The sequence below is a fragment of the Perognathus longimembris genome, chromosome 18, assembly GCF_023159225.1.
Source record: "Perognathus longimembris pacificus isolate PPM17 chromosome 18, ASM2315922v1, whole genome shotgun sequence".
Taxonomy (NCBI): domain Eukaryota; kingdom Metazoa; phylum Chordata; class Mammalia; order Rodentia; family Heteromyidae; genus Perognathus; species Perognathus longimembris.
In genome coordinates, this window is record NC_063178.1 from 20,936,023 (window position 1) to 20,951,869 (window position 15,847).

Genomic DNA, 15,847 nt, shown 5'->3' on the forward strand with positions numbered 1-15,847 from the left:
CCTTACCATGTATATACTGCACTCCATTCCTTTACCATGCATATACCGTCTGGACTTTCTTTTCTCCTATAGAGGTTTAGAATGGCTTAAAGTAGAACGTGTCATGTTTGGGCACAGAATCATCACGACTGTGGTGCTTCTGAAGGCCCTGCTGGCAATAGACATAATCTTAGGATCATAATCAAGATCATCTGATTGATCTCCCGATCTTCAACAGGTTCCACCTCCGAAAGGCCTCAGAAATGAAAGCTGCTGGTGTTGTGGTTCTGATTGTCTGCCTCGCCACCGTCACAAAATCCAAAGTCTACACTCGCTGTAAACTGGCAAAAATATTTTCAAGAGCCAAACTGGACAATTACGGAGGCTTTAGCCTTGGAAACTGTGAGATTTCTTCCTCTTCCCAGTCCTGGGGTGGCTTTGATACAGTGCAGGCCGCACCCCACTCCCTTGGTGGTTTCCAGCAGCTCTCCCACTCCATGCGGGAATCACTGCTGAATAATCACACCTCCCCCTCAGCTACCCAGCTCCTGCCCTGCCTGACCACTGAGTCCTAAAGTACAGTACTTAGGACACCAGTGAGCAAAGAGGCCAAAGGCCCCCACCTTTGTGGCAGTGTGGGGAAAGGACCTGGCTTCTAGTCTAACTGGGTTCAGCCACTGAGCAGGTGTGCAACTTCAGGCAGAGCACAGCCTTGCCCTTCCATCGTGTGACTTTCATTTGCCTCACGGGGACACCACCGGGGCCCCCACCGTGACGACTAGGAGAAGGCAATCCCATTAGGTAGCCCGTGCAAGGCAAGGCACCCTGAAGGACAGGCTTCGCCAGAGGCCGCGCATTTCCTTTACTTGTCTTCCTGGCTTCCTCCCCGTGCAGGGATCTGCATGGCGTATTACGAGAGCCACTACAACACCACGGCTCAGACTCCCCTCGATGATGGGAGCATTGACTATGGCATTTTCCAGATAAACAGTTTCACGTGGTGCAGAGACGCAAAGCTGCAGGAGAAGAACCACTGTCATGTCGCGTGCTCAGGTAAAGCCTTCACTTGGTGGTGGTGGTTTAGTTGCTTGGCTTGGTTGTTACTTGGCAGTCCATGGTACTGGGGGAGGAGCCAGGGCCCTCAGTCATCCTGCCATTCCGTCACCTGGCTTGTCCTGTGAAATAGGGCCTTGCTCCGTTTTTACCCTTGCCAACCTCCAGCTAGGATTTTCCTGATCTCTACTTCGCAATAGCTATGCGCGGAGGTGTGTACAACCGCATGCGGCTCGGGTCGTAGTGGTTTAGTTTTCTAAAAATACTTTGGGGGATAAAAGTAAGAAAGCTAGGCACTCATAATCTGCTCTTGTCTGGTTGGTTGGTTGTTGTTTGGGGGGGTTTTATGTTTTTGGTTTGGGGGTGTTTGGTTTTTGTCAGTAGTGGGGTTTGAACTCAGGGCTTTGGTGCTGTCCCTGAGCTCTTTTGCTCAAGGCTAGCACTCTACCACTTTGAGCTATGACTCTCCTTCCAGCATTTCGATAATTAATTGGATGTAAGAGTCTCATAGAGGGGCTGGGGATATGGCCTGGTGGTAGAGCGCTTGCCTCGTATACATGAAGCCCTGGGTTCGATTCCTCAGCACCACATATACAGAAAAAGCCAGAAGTGGCGCTGTGGCTCAAGTGGTAGAATGCTAGCCTAGAGCAAAAAGAAGCCAGGGACAGTGCTCAGGCCATGAGTTCAAGCCCAAAGACTGGGGGGAAAAAAAAGTGTCTCATGGACGTTCCTGTCTGGGCTGGCTTCAAAACTGTGATCCTCAGGTCTCAGCTTCTCAAGTACTTACAGTTACAGGCACAAGCCACCAGCACATGGCTACCTACATTTCTTAATGACATGAAGTTAGGCCAGAATTCACTTCCAACTCTTTTGTTCCTGCCATTCAGTCAGTACGCCGGGGTGGCATTGAGGTAATATATTCTATTAGTCATGAGTTTCACTTCCCAAAGCCACTATACAATGAGAAAAAAGAATATATATTAGTTCAGAAGTTAAAAATGACTATATGTCAATGACTGTGGGATTTGGAGGAAAGTTATATTAAGAACCTTGTTCCTGGAAATTCTATAAACACATTATGTTTGACCGGGGATGTGGCTAAAAAACAAGATTAGGGTGTTCATAGATTTGGTAAGAATCAGCGTCATAAAATGGTTTGTGGCAGATTTGGGGAGGCAGGAAAGAAATTGGGTTGTAATTTATATGTGCTTGAATGTATGGAGGATAGGAAATGTGTTCACTTGTCTAGTGAACTGTATCTCCTCCTGTATTTATCCAGAATAGCAATGAGGCAAGTTGCTCAACAACGAATGTTTAATCCTTAATTTGGAGTATTCTCTTGTTCTGCCAAAATCCACCCCCTTACAGTTTTCTTCCTTTAATCCTAGTTTTTCTTCATGGGATAATTTCAAACAAATTAGCTCTATCTTCTGCATAACAGTTAGTTAACTGATTGTAAATGATTCATCTGTCATTTTTCGTTTGTGCTAAAACATCAAGTATCTTCACTTTCCTACTCGCCTGACTTTTCTGCCCTTCCTGGTCTTCAATCCCACTAACATTTCCTAAGACCTTCCCAGGGGGAACGTCCACCTCAATATGATTATTAGACACAAGATTTACTTGTACGAAGGGCTGAATGATCACACTCCTGAATGTTTAGTTTATCATTTCATCCCTGAAGCTAATGAATCTGTGACCATTCATGGCAGAAAGATCTTTTTAAAATGTGAGTAACTATGCTGAACTTGACCAGGGGAGCTTATCTTGGACAATGTGGGTAGACCAACCTAAAGCCTAAGGAAGAGAGAATTTTTCATAGCTTTGATCAGAGGGTTCAATGGCAGAAGAGAGATAGAAAAGATCAAGAGAATCAGCCCGTCATTGATGGCTTTGAAGTTTGAGGGAAGGGGCCAAGAGCTAAGCAGTGTCGGTCATCTACAGAAGCTGGGACTGTCTTCATCAGACTTCAGGCAAACAAATGGAGATCTCAGTCCTACAACCACAAGATTGAACAGGCCACAAAGTGGACACTCTCCTAGAGCTTTGAGGAAACTAAAACAAACTTGCCCAAACCTGATCTCCACCCAGTGAATAAGTTACTCTTCCAACCTACAAAACAATAAGAAAAGGTTGGGTTGTTTATGTCACGAAATTGTTAGTATTTTTTCGGGCAGCCATGTAAAACAAATATATCTCTCCGCTGTCTTTTTTTTTTTTAGCCAGTCCTGGGCCATGGACTCAGGGCCTGAGCACTGTCCCTGGCCTCCCTTTTTTGCTCAAGGCTAGCACTCCGCCACTTGAGCCACAGCGCCACCTCTGGCCGTTTTCTGTATATGTGGTGCTGGGGAATTGAACCCAGGGCCTCATGTATATGAGGCAAGCTCTCTCGCCACTAGGCCATATCCCCAGCCCTCTCCGCTGTCTTGATGTCCTATCATACTGGTCACCTTTCCATCACAACAACAAAATGCCCAACGGAGGCTACTTTTGAAGTAAAGAGAGGTATATTTTGGCTCACAGTTCTAGAGTGTGAAATCTAGGATCATGTGGACACGTAGGTTGGGGGTTCCAGAAAGGGTGACCCATCATAATGGAAGCGAGTGTTAACATCACGTGTGACATCTTAAGTCCAGAAGCATGGGAGGCGTGAGGAATGTCCGATGCCCAAAATCCCTTTCTAGGCCACGCCTCCAAAGACGTTCATAGAGCCCAACTTCTTTTGGGCTTACAGCTCTCCCAGGACTATCATCCTAGGACTAGTCATTTATACATGGACCTCTGAGGGCCACTCAACCAAACCATAGTAGTTACTAACTTAACAGCAAAGGAGTTTAAGAATAGATCATAGGGCTGGGGATATAGCCTAGTGGTAAGAGTGCCTGCCTCGGATACACAAGGCCCTAGGTTCGATTCCCCAGCACCACATATACAGAAAACGGCCAGAAGCGGCGCTGTGGCTCAAGTGGCAGAGTGCTAGCCTTGAGCGGGAAGAAGCCAGGGACAGTGCTCAGGCCCTGAGTCCAAGGCCCAGGACTGCCCCCCCCCCAAAAAAAAGAATAGATCATAGAAAAATTCAAAGTCCTCAAAGACAAGATAAATGGGAGAGGTAAGAATGCCCTCCACATTTTTAGAAGAAAGTAATTAAGGAGCAGTTAAATCATCAGCTCACCTTCCCTGACAATGTTCATCTGTTGCCTCTTCCTCCTCAACCCAGAATGAATGTGGCCCTGTGTCCTCTACACAAGGAAAGTAGAAAAATCTCCCACGAAGGGGCCGTTACAGGCCAGGCGCCAGTGGCTCACGCCTGTAATCCTAGCTACTCAGGAGGCTGCGGTCTGTGGATTGTAGTTTGAAACCAGCCCAGGCAGAAATGTCTGTGTGACTCTCATCTCCACTTAACCACAAAAAGCCAGAAGGAGAGATGTAGATCAAGTGGTAGAGCATGAGCCTTGAACACAAAAGCTCAGGGACAGTACCCAGGCCCAGAGTTCAAGACCCAAGACTGGAAGAAAAGAAAAGGAAAAAGAATGCCCCGTCGGCTTTCGGAGTCTCAGACGGAAGGCATGAGATCATTGCGTTCATCTCCATAAATCCCAGCAACCTTACAGCACTCACCCGCTAGAGTGATGGCAGCCTGGGTAGATGATCCAGGAGGGGAGATTATTTCCCCCTGGGAAATGATGCCAGATGAAAAGACACCCGGAGCGAGCACCCTGGCCTCCCATGGGGAAAACTTCTCAGCCCCAAGATCCTCCGCTGAGCATCTCCAGTCCCTGCACAGAACTCCCATCAGCCTCTGCTACCCCCGTTCAACAGCTGTGTGCAGCCAGAATCATTCAGAGGAAGGTCACCAGGGTGAACCCAACCAGAACCAACGGCAGAACCCAACCAGATCACACTTGCAAGCAGAGATTATACAAGGGAAATAAAAATAACAATCACAAAAAGAACGTCTATTTATATCTCTGTTAGAGTTAGGAGGGATGTACTGAGGAAGCAAGAAGAGGAGGCTTCACCAGAACTTCAGAGAACAAAATAAGGAGCTGTGCAACTTTAAAATATTAGCAAAATTGAAAACCCTGAAGATGAGTCAGAAAGGTAGTATTGAGGAAAACCCCCAAAACCTAAATGAAAGGGATAGGTGGAAAATAGGATAAAGAAGAAAGTGAATTAAAAAAAAAACACCCACATTAACATTTCAGTGAGAGAGAAATAAGAAACTTAAAAGATATACCTATATACCTATATGTGTGTGCCACACACACAGAGTTGCACACATGTGCACCAGATACTGAAAGACATGGGGTTCTAATTTGTAGAAACCACCATGTGACGAGAACAGTGTGTAAATGTGAACCACACTAAGACACATCGTCATGAAACGTGGAGAAGTGAAATGCGTTACAGGTGTCCACCGGGGAAAACCGCATGTACATGGACCCTCCCAATCGCTATGCATCAGTATATATAACATCACGCTTCTTGGCTACAATACTACAAGACAAAAAAAAAGAAAAAAAATGTGGAGCAATACGTTCAAAATTCTGAGGAAAAAAAAGTGCAAGATGAAATTCTGTACCAGCCAAATCATCAACACATTTTAAGTATATCATTAGTATTTTTCCTAAGATAAATTGGTTTTTGTCTGGGTCTTTCTGTTTGTTTGGTTGGCTGGGTTTTTTTTTTGTTTGTTTGTTTTGCTTTTTATTTTTGCGAGTCCTAGGGCTTGAACTCTGGGCCTGGGCGCTGTCTTTGGGCTTGAACTCTGGGCCTGGGCGCTGTCTTTGTGCTTCTTCTGCCACTTTTGCCACAGGGCTACATCTGGCTTTTTTGAATAGTTTGTCAGAGGTAAGAGTCTTGTGGAGTTTCTTACCTAGGCTGGCTTGGAACCAGGATCCTTGGGTTCCTGGGTAGCCAGGATTACAGGTGTGAGCCACCAGCACCCAGCTAGATACATTGTTTTTAAAATTATTGTATAGTATCCTGACTTGGGAAAACATGGCAAACTCCTGCTGGATAACTTGAGGAGAAGCTAAACAAAGGATTCCATGACAAACTTAGCACCTCATCATAGGGAAAACGTGGCACATCCTCGCTACATAGGAAATGGAAAGAGAGCTGCCTGGTAGGACATAAAACCTCCCTTCAAGGGGCAGAGTTGATGCTGAGTGACCTCAGGGATCTGATTCTAACCTTCCAACTCTTTCTCCCTCCTTTCCCTCCACATGTTTAAGAAAGCTACAAGAATCCATAGAGACAAAGACAGGTACCTAGCAAAGCTCTCAGGCATCCTTTCTAAGAAAACCATTACAGAATGTGCTTTGCCAAAAACATAAGCAAGAAAAAAGAAAGCATGAAGCCAGAGCCTGAGGAATTCAGCAAAGGCAAGGCAAAGGGAATGTTCAACGGGAAGCATCATCCCAGGCTGACTTTACATTATTGATTTTGAGATTGACCCCATGTGGTTAGAGAACAGTGCATGGTTTCAATCAGTTAAACTTTTTGGAAGCTTGTTCTCTAGCACAGAATATGCCTCCATGGTAAATGTGAATTTAAAGAAAGCGTGTCTTCTATTGTGGTTGGGTGGAGATAATCTATAATCTATAGATACATAATGCCAAGTTGTCAAAGCTTTTCTGTTTAACAGTAAGAAATTTTAAACATTGAAAACTGCAACTATCATAGTTAGGTTTTTCTGTCATATGATTTTTGAAGCTCTATTACTAGGTACATACTTGTGGATGATTCTAGTCTTCTCAATGAATTACTGTCTCTCTTTAATTCTGGTGTCTTTTCTTATCCAGAGACATGCTGTGTCTGATAGAAGTAGAACCACTCCAGCTTTCCTCTGGGAAGCATTGGGCTGGTTTACTTTTTTGCTTTGGGGGAAGTGAAAGGAGCTGGTCTATTCTTTTTACTTTTAGTGCATCTATATCTTTGTATTTTAAATAATTTTCATATCTTTTCTGGCAATCGTTGCTTTTCAATAAGTGATTAGACCATAGATTTACAGAGGCAGACAATAAATAGTTTAGAATTTTCAAGCCATATGGTTTCTGTTGACTTCTCAGCCATGATACTCTCTGAAAACTACCATAGAAAATATATAAATGAACGGACCTGGGTGTTTCCCAATACAGCATTCTTTTTTTGGCCAGTCCTGGGCCTTGGACTCAGGGCCTGAGCACTATCCCTGGCTTCTTTTTGCTCAAGGCTAGCACTCTGCCACTTGAGCCACAGCACCACTTCCAGCTTTTTCTGTATATGTGGTTCTGAGGAATCGAACCCAGGGCTTTATGAATGCTAGGCAAGCACTCTACCGCTAAGCCACATTCCCAACCCACAATACAGCTTTATTTGTTTAAAAAAAAACAAAAACAAGAAGATGCCCTATGGGCTATAGTCACAGTTTGCCAGCCCTTGGTTTGTATCATTTATTTTTTAATGTGATTACCATATTAGTTTAAATCCCATTATGCTATTTGATTTCTAATTGTACCTTGTTCCCCTTTCCCTTCCACTCTTTGAGTTAATTAAACTTATTTTGTGTCTATGTGCCAGTGCTGAGGCTTGAAATTAGGTCCTGGAGAAGAGATAGGAGACAGGACACGCACAAAGACACGAGGCATGGCGTAATGGCACCTGAGCTGGTCTGGGCCTAAATAGGGTCAGGTCAGGGGACAGGGTCACAGGGAGCTTGAGAGTTCTCAACCCAAGACTGGAAAGTCTAGTAACCCATTGTCCAAGTCTCTGCCCTGCCTCTAGGAATTCAGGCATGCCAGTCAACTGGGAGGTGGGACTTCCTTGCCTCCACCATGAAGACAAGATGGCGCCAGTTAAACCCAATACCCTATCACCCACCGTGTGGCCAAGACGGCCTTGGTTAGGTTCAGCATCCCTACTTCCTTCCTCAGTGGTTTTATGTACATGAAATGGAACCATTGGTTTCTCAGTGAGAGAGCTGAGCTGGTTCATTGGTATTGATTTTCTGCTTTTTCTCTCCTCTCCAGCGCTCATGGCTCAGTTTTCTGACAGTGTTAAGTGTATTCACAAAGCTGTAGGTCTTTGTGGCAAGAGTCCGCCTGCATTTGCGCTGGCCTCTTAATAAAAACTGCCAATTTGGCCACTTGAAAGAAAGAGGGAGAGAGAGAAGGAGGGAGGGAGGGAGGGAGGGAGGGAGGGAGGGAAGGGAAGGGAGGGAGAGAGGTAAATAAAGGCCTGGGAGCTGTCCCGGAGTTTTCATGCTCACAGATAGCAGTAAGTCAGAGATCCACTTCCTGCTTTTTTGACAATTAATTGGAGATAAGAGTCTCACAGGCTTTCCTGCCCAGGCTGACTTTGAACCTCGATCCTCAGATCTCAGTCTTCTGAGTAGTTAGAATTACAGGTGTGAGCCCTTGACACCTAACAATTAACCTTTTTTTTTTTTCACTTTTCCTCTCATTTTTTTTCTTCTGGCTTGTTAACATGATTGTTTTGTTATCATCACTCTGGGGTTTCCAGTAGGTTCATCAGTCTGTTTCCTTTCCACAGTCTATCTTCACTTCTTTACTCTAGGTATCCGTGAATGTTACCTCTCTGTGTCATAGACCTCATTTTTTAATGTTTTTGTTTCCAACAGTTTATACTTTCACACTTGCTGTCTCCTGCACTCTTCCATTCTTTGGTGGAGTCTTTGAGCAAGGACTTAAAGGATACAATTTCCTGTTTTCTGTCAGCCTAAACAAGGCCCTTTAACTTTGCTTTTCTTTGGTCATTAACTCACAGTCTACTAATAAACGTCCTTCAAGTTTTTCTTCCAATACGTCACTAGTCTCTATTTCACTTTCATTTTGAGGGATTTTTCATATATATGTAAATATGTATACTTATATGGTAGAATATAAATACAGATACATTCTTTTTCAAAAATTAAATGAAAGTTCATATATATGCATATATAATCATATATGTCTATAATTCTAGGCTATTAGAAAAAAAAATTAGCCATTCTTTCTTCAAATGTTTTTTTTCCTCCTTCTAGTATTCTAATGACACATATTCAATGGTTGATATTTTCTCATAGATTGTTAAGGCTCCATTGAGCCTATTTCTTCTATGTCTCATTTTGTAGTTTCAGTTGTTTATTTTCAAATAATATTTGGAGATGTTTTAAGTGCCTAATCTATTAAACTCATTAAGTAGAGATTCATCCATTTATTTATTTGTGTATTTATTCCTATTGCTCAAACCTAGCATTCTGTCACTTGAGCCACAGCTTCACTTCTGGCTTTTCGCTTGTTAACTGGAAATGAGAGTCTCACAGACTTTCCTGCCTCGTCTGGCTTCAAACTGCAAGCCTTAGATCTCACCTACTGAGTAGCTAGGATTACAAGCATGAGCCACCAACACCCAGCAAATAAATATTCATTTTGGGGATCATATTTTACGTAATTTTTTTATCAGTACCATTTAAGTTTTCTTATGTGCTGATTCAATCCTTTCTGAATCTTTCTGTTGAACGATTTGCCTCCCAATTAGGGGTCATATTTTTATGCATCTGCTTCCATGTAATAATTCTTCTGTAATACAAAGAACTGAACTCATGTCCTTGTACTTGGTAGGCAGAGGCTCTCTTACACCCAGCCATTGTGCTTCCTCCACAGTTTGGGTAACAGGAGCACTACCTACCATGCCTGGCCATTGGTTGAGATGGAGTCTTGAGGCTACAATCCTCCAATCTTTCCCTCACAAGTAGTTAGAATTCAAGGTTTAAGCCACCCTTCCCAGCTCACATGTGCTAATTTCTTTTTTATTGGCTACTGGGCATAATGTACAGAGCATGATGGTGTGTTTGCATTGTAAGGCGCACAACAAATCAACACTTTAAGAAGTGTTGACTAGACACTATGTTGGAAATGAACTATACAAATGGGGGTGGTGGTGGCTATGAGAAGAAAATCCGAGAGAAAACAAAGGAAGAGGTGACACTGTTCAAAACGATGTGTACTCAAGGGCTGGGAATATGGCCTAGTGGTAGAGTGTTTGCCTCATATGCATGAAGCCCTGGGTTCGATTCCTCAGTACCACATATATAGAGACAACCAGAAGTGGCACTGTGGCTCAGGTGGCAGAGTGCTAGCCTTGAGCAAAAAGAAGCCAGGGACAGTGCCCAGGCCCTGAGTTCAAGCCCCAGGACTGGCAAAAAAAAAAAAGTGGTTATAAGAAACATACTCATTACCTGACTTATGTAGCTGTAACCCCTCTGCATACCACATTTACAATAAAATGTAGCTTTTTAAAAAAGTATGAGACGGGGGGGGAAAGTGTTGAATTTTGGTATGAGGGGTGAGAACTGAGTTTACTAAGATCAGCTCACCACTTTTTAAAGCTTGCTCTTAAAGTTTGTGAGTGAGATTGTAGTCTTTAGGGTAGGACTAGCTCGGTCCCACTACCACACGTTGATTCTCCTAGTGTCCCTTTTACTGTCATAGGGACGTCCCAGCCGTACACAAGACCTCTGTGTAATTTCCCAGCTTGTTCTTGCCCAGTTCATGGAGGTTTATTGTCTGCATACACAAGTTAGCTTTCAGCCAAGTACTCCTCGCAACCTCTGTGGATGTCTCTGGCATCCCTCGCCCCGGTGGCTCCCGCTTCTCCAGTGTTCTTCCAGTAATTCCAGCTGCTCTGACCACTGCTGCCTATCTCCACCAGCTTGTCACCTCTTCCTGGGTTCCGCCTTCTCGATGTCTTGTCCCAGTGACCAGGGCTCTGCTCAATTGTTTCCTTTCTCTGAAAAAATTATGACTCTGTGCTGCCAGGTGTTCAATGTCTGAAAACAACTTTTTCCCCTGTCTAGTTTGTTTCATTTTCTGATTGCTTGCCATGGGAAGGAAAAATCTATTTCTCCATCATGGACATGCTTGAGTTTATATGCGATCTACTAATAGTGTTCACTGGATTCCACTTACAGAAGTCGGCGGAAAATGTCTATCTGCCAGATAATCTTGGCTCCTAGGAAATTAAAGTATTGAACGGCCTATGGTCGGAAAAGAAAGGCCATTCACATGTGTTTTCACATGGTAAAGGGCATGGGGGCCTTTAAGAGCACTTGAAACACAATCTCATTTTGTCCTTTGTGTCATAGAACTAAGTGCAATTGTCATGGGAGTCAAGAAGCTAGTTGGCACTAGTATGTTTACCAGGTACATGACATTACAGAGGCCCCTTATATACATGGTAATACCGACTGTACGTTTCTGAATTCCTACACTCTCCTATTTTCCCAAACAGGAGCCCTAAAATCCCTGCCTCCCTTCCTCAAACTAGACTTTTTCTAAACATGTTTGCTCTCATTTTAATGTCTCTCCCAATCATTTGTGTGTTGGAAACTCAATCCCTAAATTCAAAGTGACAGTGTTTGGAGACAGGGCCTTTGGGGAGCCACTAGGATGAGAGGAGGAGGCTGTGGTAGCATTTGTGACTTTCTAGGAAGAGGAGATGACCCGAGCCTGTACACATCTTTGCGATGCCCTGGGCCACACTGTAGCACCAAAGGAAGCAAGACAGCAAGCAGATGTCAGCTCCATGCTCCTGGATTTCCCTGTCAAATGAACGTCTGTGCTTTGGGTACATGGGAATCCAACCATAAGATACAGAGAAGCCACAATTGAAGGGGTGGAATCAGAGTCTGTGTTAGAAAGCCGGCGACTGTCAGCAGACTCGTGACCCAAAAAGACTTGCAGCCTTAAATACAGTTGATACTATTAGGAAACTGAGCCACGCTGGTATTCAAGTAAGGAAAGGGCAGAAAACACTCGCAACCAACCAGATCAATCCTAGTGAATGACCTCATCTCCATCACTTTGTCTTAGATACAGAACGTAAACTAAGTCAATATTCATATCTGTAACATAAATAACTCCATACAGGGTTTGTCCAAATTCCAAATGTAATATTAGTCACCCTTTTCCTCTACTAGCAAAGCATCTCTTATTGCAATAAGGGATGGCCTATAAGGAAAAAGAAGGTGCCTACTGACTCTTCTGTGTCGTCTTATTTACTTACACTAATCTTATTTCTCTTCAGCCTTGGGTCTGAGTTGCTATGCAGAGAAGAAAAGCAACATGCATAATGGGCATGGATGCTGTAATTTCGGAGGATGTTGGGAGAGACTTTCAACGAGAACTAGTTAGCTAGAATTAAGCTCTTTTCGTATCTATCGTTGCTGTTTCTGTTGTTGGCTGGAGGAGGATAAACTATTCCTCTGAGCAGTGCTTTGCTTTCCAGCATAACCCGTTTCTCCATTCATGTTTGATTGGACAGAATTGTCTATTTAAAGTCAATTGGCCAGAAACAATTATTGGCGTGAATCCTTAGGAAAGCGCTAGCTGAGCTCATTTCTGCCTCTCTGCTGCCCCTCTGTGGTGAGTTCACTGTGGTGACGACTCAGCACTGCTGCAGGTTCTAGCCCCTACTTTAAAATAAACCCACAAATAAATGACCATCTCCCAAGCACATTCAGTCATATGGAACGCGCACTTTGAGAACATCCCAGGTAAAAGGCTTTAATAAACTTGGAGTCAAACAGCTTCCCGAGTCTGACCGCCTCAGGTGTTTTTTTCTTTTTTCTTTTTGGAGGGGGATGGGGAACAGGGCGTCTCGATCAAAGCAGATCCTTCCCCCGGTCTAAGCTTTGCTATTTGTGTGCAGCCCTGAGATGTTCTCCAGGCTTGGAGCTTAAGAATATGATCTGCTTCTTCAGAGACTTCAACCGCCCCTGGAAGTAGCAGATGCGCTCTGGCTCTGAGTCAGGTGCCTGTGGCTCACATCTGTCAGCCCAGCTACTCAGGAGGCTGAGATCTGAGGATCACAGTGCGAAAGCAGCCCATGCAGAAAAGTCCATGAGACTCTTACCTCCAATGAACTGCCCCAAAGCTGGAAGTGGAGGTGTGGTTTAAGTGATAGAGCTCTAGATCTGGATGGGGGAGATAGGATGGGGTGGGGAGGAAACAGGCAAGAATGCAAGGCCCTGAATTCAAGCCCAAATACCAGCATAAAATAAAGCAATGCATGGTTAATGTAAAAAATATAGAAAACATACAGCAAAGATGAAAAAGCATTCACGATCTCACAATATGAGGACAATCCTTAACATCCTGGTCTATTTTTGTCTTTTTTTTTTCTTTCTAATTCAGTGTTCAGGGATAGAGCCATCCTCAGTGAAAGGAGTGTTCTCCATGTGAACCTTCCACCATGAGACCCACCACCGTGCCTGGCTGGGTGGCACCTAAGATATAGTTAGAGCCACTGAGGAACCTGAGCTTTAGTTGTATTTAATGTGGCTTAAGTCTATTGTGCATTATTTTTTATCTTTACAGCCTTCACCAGGTGTAGTTGACAAATCAAACTAGTATAGATGTGAGGTACACAATGAAAAATATTAGTGCAATCAAGTTAATGAACATATCCAAAGTGTGTGTGTGCACGTGCATGCGTGTGTGTGTGTGTGTGTGTGTGTGTGTGTGTGTGTGGCAATGCTTCAGGCATCTTCTCCATTCCAGGTACACAATGCAGCACTCCCACAGGCAGAATGCTGTATATTACATCCCCAGAACCCATTTACCTGGTCATCAGAAGTTTATATCTTGTCATTATCTCCCCACATGCCACGTCTCCCACAAGTGGTAGAGTACCTGCTGAGCAAGTGTGAGTTCAAATCCTAATCCTGCCCCAAAAGTTGTACTTAAAGATATGGACAACAGAAAAAGGTTAAATGTTTACCTAGAAAAAAGTTCTTGTAGAAAATACATGATCTTGCTCTTTGTTACCTGTCTTCTCCTTCTTTCTCCTTCTGCTTCTCCTTCTGCTTCTGCTTTATGTAGGTCACGGGGCTTGAACGCTGGGCCTGGGAGCTGTCTTTGAGTTCTTCCACTCCAGGCTAGCACTCTATCACACTGACCCACAACTCTACTTCCTGTTTTTCTGGTAGTTACTTGAAAATAAGAGTCTCACGGACTTTCCTGTCAGGGCTGGCCTTGAACTGGGATCCTCAGATCTCAGTCTCCCGAGTATAGGATTGGAGACGTGAGCCCCTGGTGCCCAGCTGTATCTTCTTTAAAACAAGAAAATGTTCTCCCGTTAGATCTTGTCTGTGGTCTCTGAAGCCCTTTAGGACTGAAGTTATGGCTCTGAAATTTCAGGCAGCCCAAGATCAGGATGGTCTTGGAACCCAAAGGGAATGCATTGGTGAAGAAACTCTAAGAAAATGAGACTATGTCCCCATAGGGGGTAAAAAATTGAGACTTCTTCCATTCAGGTCCCATGACAAAGCAAAGTAAGCCTGTTGTGAGATCCCTCTGGGAAGCCTAACTTTGCCACCCTCTCTCTTTCCGTAGCCTTGCTCACCGATGACCTCACAGATGCCATTATCTGTGCCAAGAAAATTGTCAAAGAGACTCAAGGGATGAACTATTGGTAAGCCTCTTTCCTTGGCAGACTCAGGCTGACAGGCGAAACTTTCATTGTGTCTACTGATCACAGAAAGGGTAGAATTTGAAAAGCAGCTTCTGCAGATGCAGAAGAGGCTCCCATGACGTCATCCGTGGGCAATGTCCCCTGACTCCAATATGAAAGACAAGGAAGAGGAGGACTGAGCAAAGCTACCTGCATGCCCTCTGATGTGTTCCAAAGAGTGGGGATGGAAGATTCTTTCTAGGGTGAATTGGAAAGGGCCCATCCAATGAGCATAGCAGCAGGAAAACAGCACCTTGAGTTTGCTTTAGACTTGGACAAGATCTGGAGAAATGTGATGGTATTTTGGAGGAGACTAATCAAGAGGGAGAGAGAGGAACCTCCGGATCTGTTACACGATAACTCAGAATGGAGCACAGGCCATTCTTTAACTTAGCCACCCACTTACCTTTAAGACTGTATTTCTAGTGAACACAGATAATCAGGCCACCCACTTAGGGATTCTGGATTTTTCAGAGATGTGGGTGGTTTAACTCAATGACCCATTGTTACAAAAGCTATTTGCTTGTTGCTGAGGAAAAATAGTGATTAGGGGGGAAAAAACAACTGAGGAGAGAAAAGTCTTAATAAGGTGAAAGAATAGAGACCTGGGATCTCAGAAGCGAATAACAGGAAACTGTGCATCACTAGTGCTGTTGGCTGCTCGTCTCTGGATTCCAAGCCTGGGGATATTTGGATTCATGATTTTTTCCCCCCTGTACCCCATTCCCCTCTCCTTAGGCAAGGATGGAAGAAACACTGCGAGGGCAAAGACCTGTCTGAGTGGAAAAAGGGCTGCGAGGTTTCATGAACTGGAACTGGACCAAAGATTCTTGGCATTGACTCTCCTGGATTTATAACAAATGTCAAATGGCTCATGTCATCTTCTCCCTTTTCCTCCCCACTCGCCTTCTCAACATTACAGAGGGGAAACTAGCGATGTTTTAGGGAAATAAATCTTGTCATTTAAATGTCTTCACCCCGACTCAGTATTGGTGATGTCCTAACGGCGTGACGTGAAAGCAAGAAATTACCTCTGAGCTATTTGAGCGCTGGGAAGAAAAGTCTGGTTCCTGAATCCTAGAAATTGTCCGCTCATCCCAAAATAAGACTTGGCGTTGGGTGCTGGTGGCTCACCCCGTAATCCTAGCTACCCAGAAGGCTGAGATCTGAGGATCGTGGTTTGAAGCTAGACCAGGTAGGAAAATTCATGATACTTTTACATCTCCAATTAACCAGCAAAGAGACAGAAGTGGGTGTGTGGCTCGAGTGGCAGAGTGCCAGCTTTGAGGGGAAAAGTAAAGGGACAGCACCCAGGCCC

The 15,847-nt window shown here is 44.2% G+C and overlaps 1 protein-coding gene across 1 annotated transcript; it reads left to right on the plus strand.

The window, feature by feature from the left end:
* The first annotated feature begins 224 nt into the window (after positions 1-224).
* On the plus strand, positions 225-15,337 carry LOC125367206 (lysozyme-like protein 1). Its single transcript, XM_048367820.1, has 4 exons — positions 225-381; positions 874-1,032; positions 14,412-14,490; positions 15,268-15,337. The coding sequence occupies exons 1-4, from the start codon at positions 243-245 to the stop codon at positions 15,335-15,337; spliced, it is 447 nt and encodes a 148-aa protein (XP_048223777.1). The 5' UTR covers positions 225-242.
* Positions 15,338-15,847: the final 510 nt, after the last annotated feature.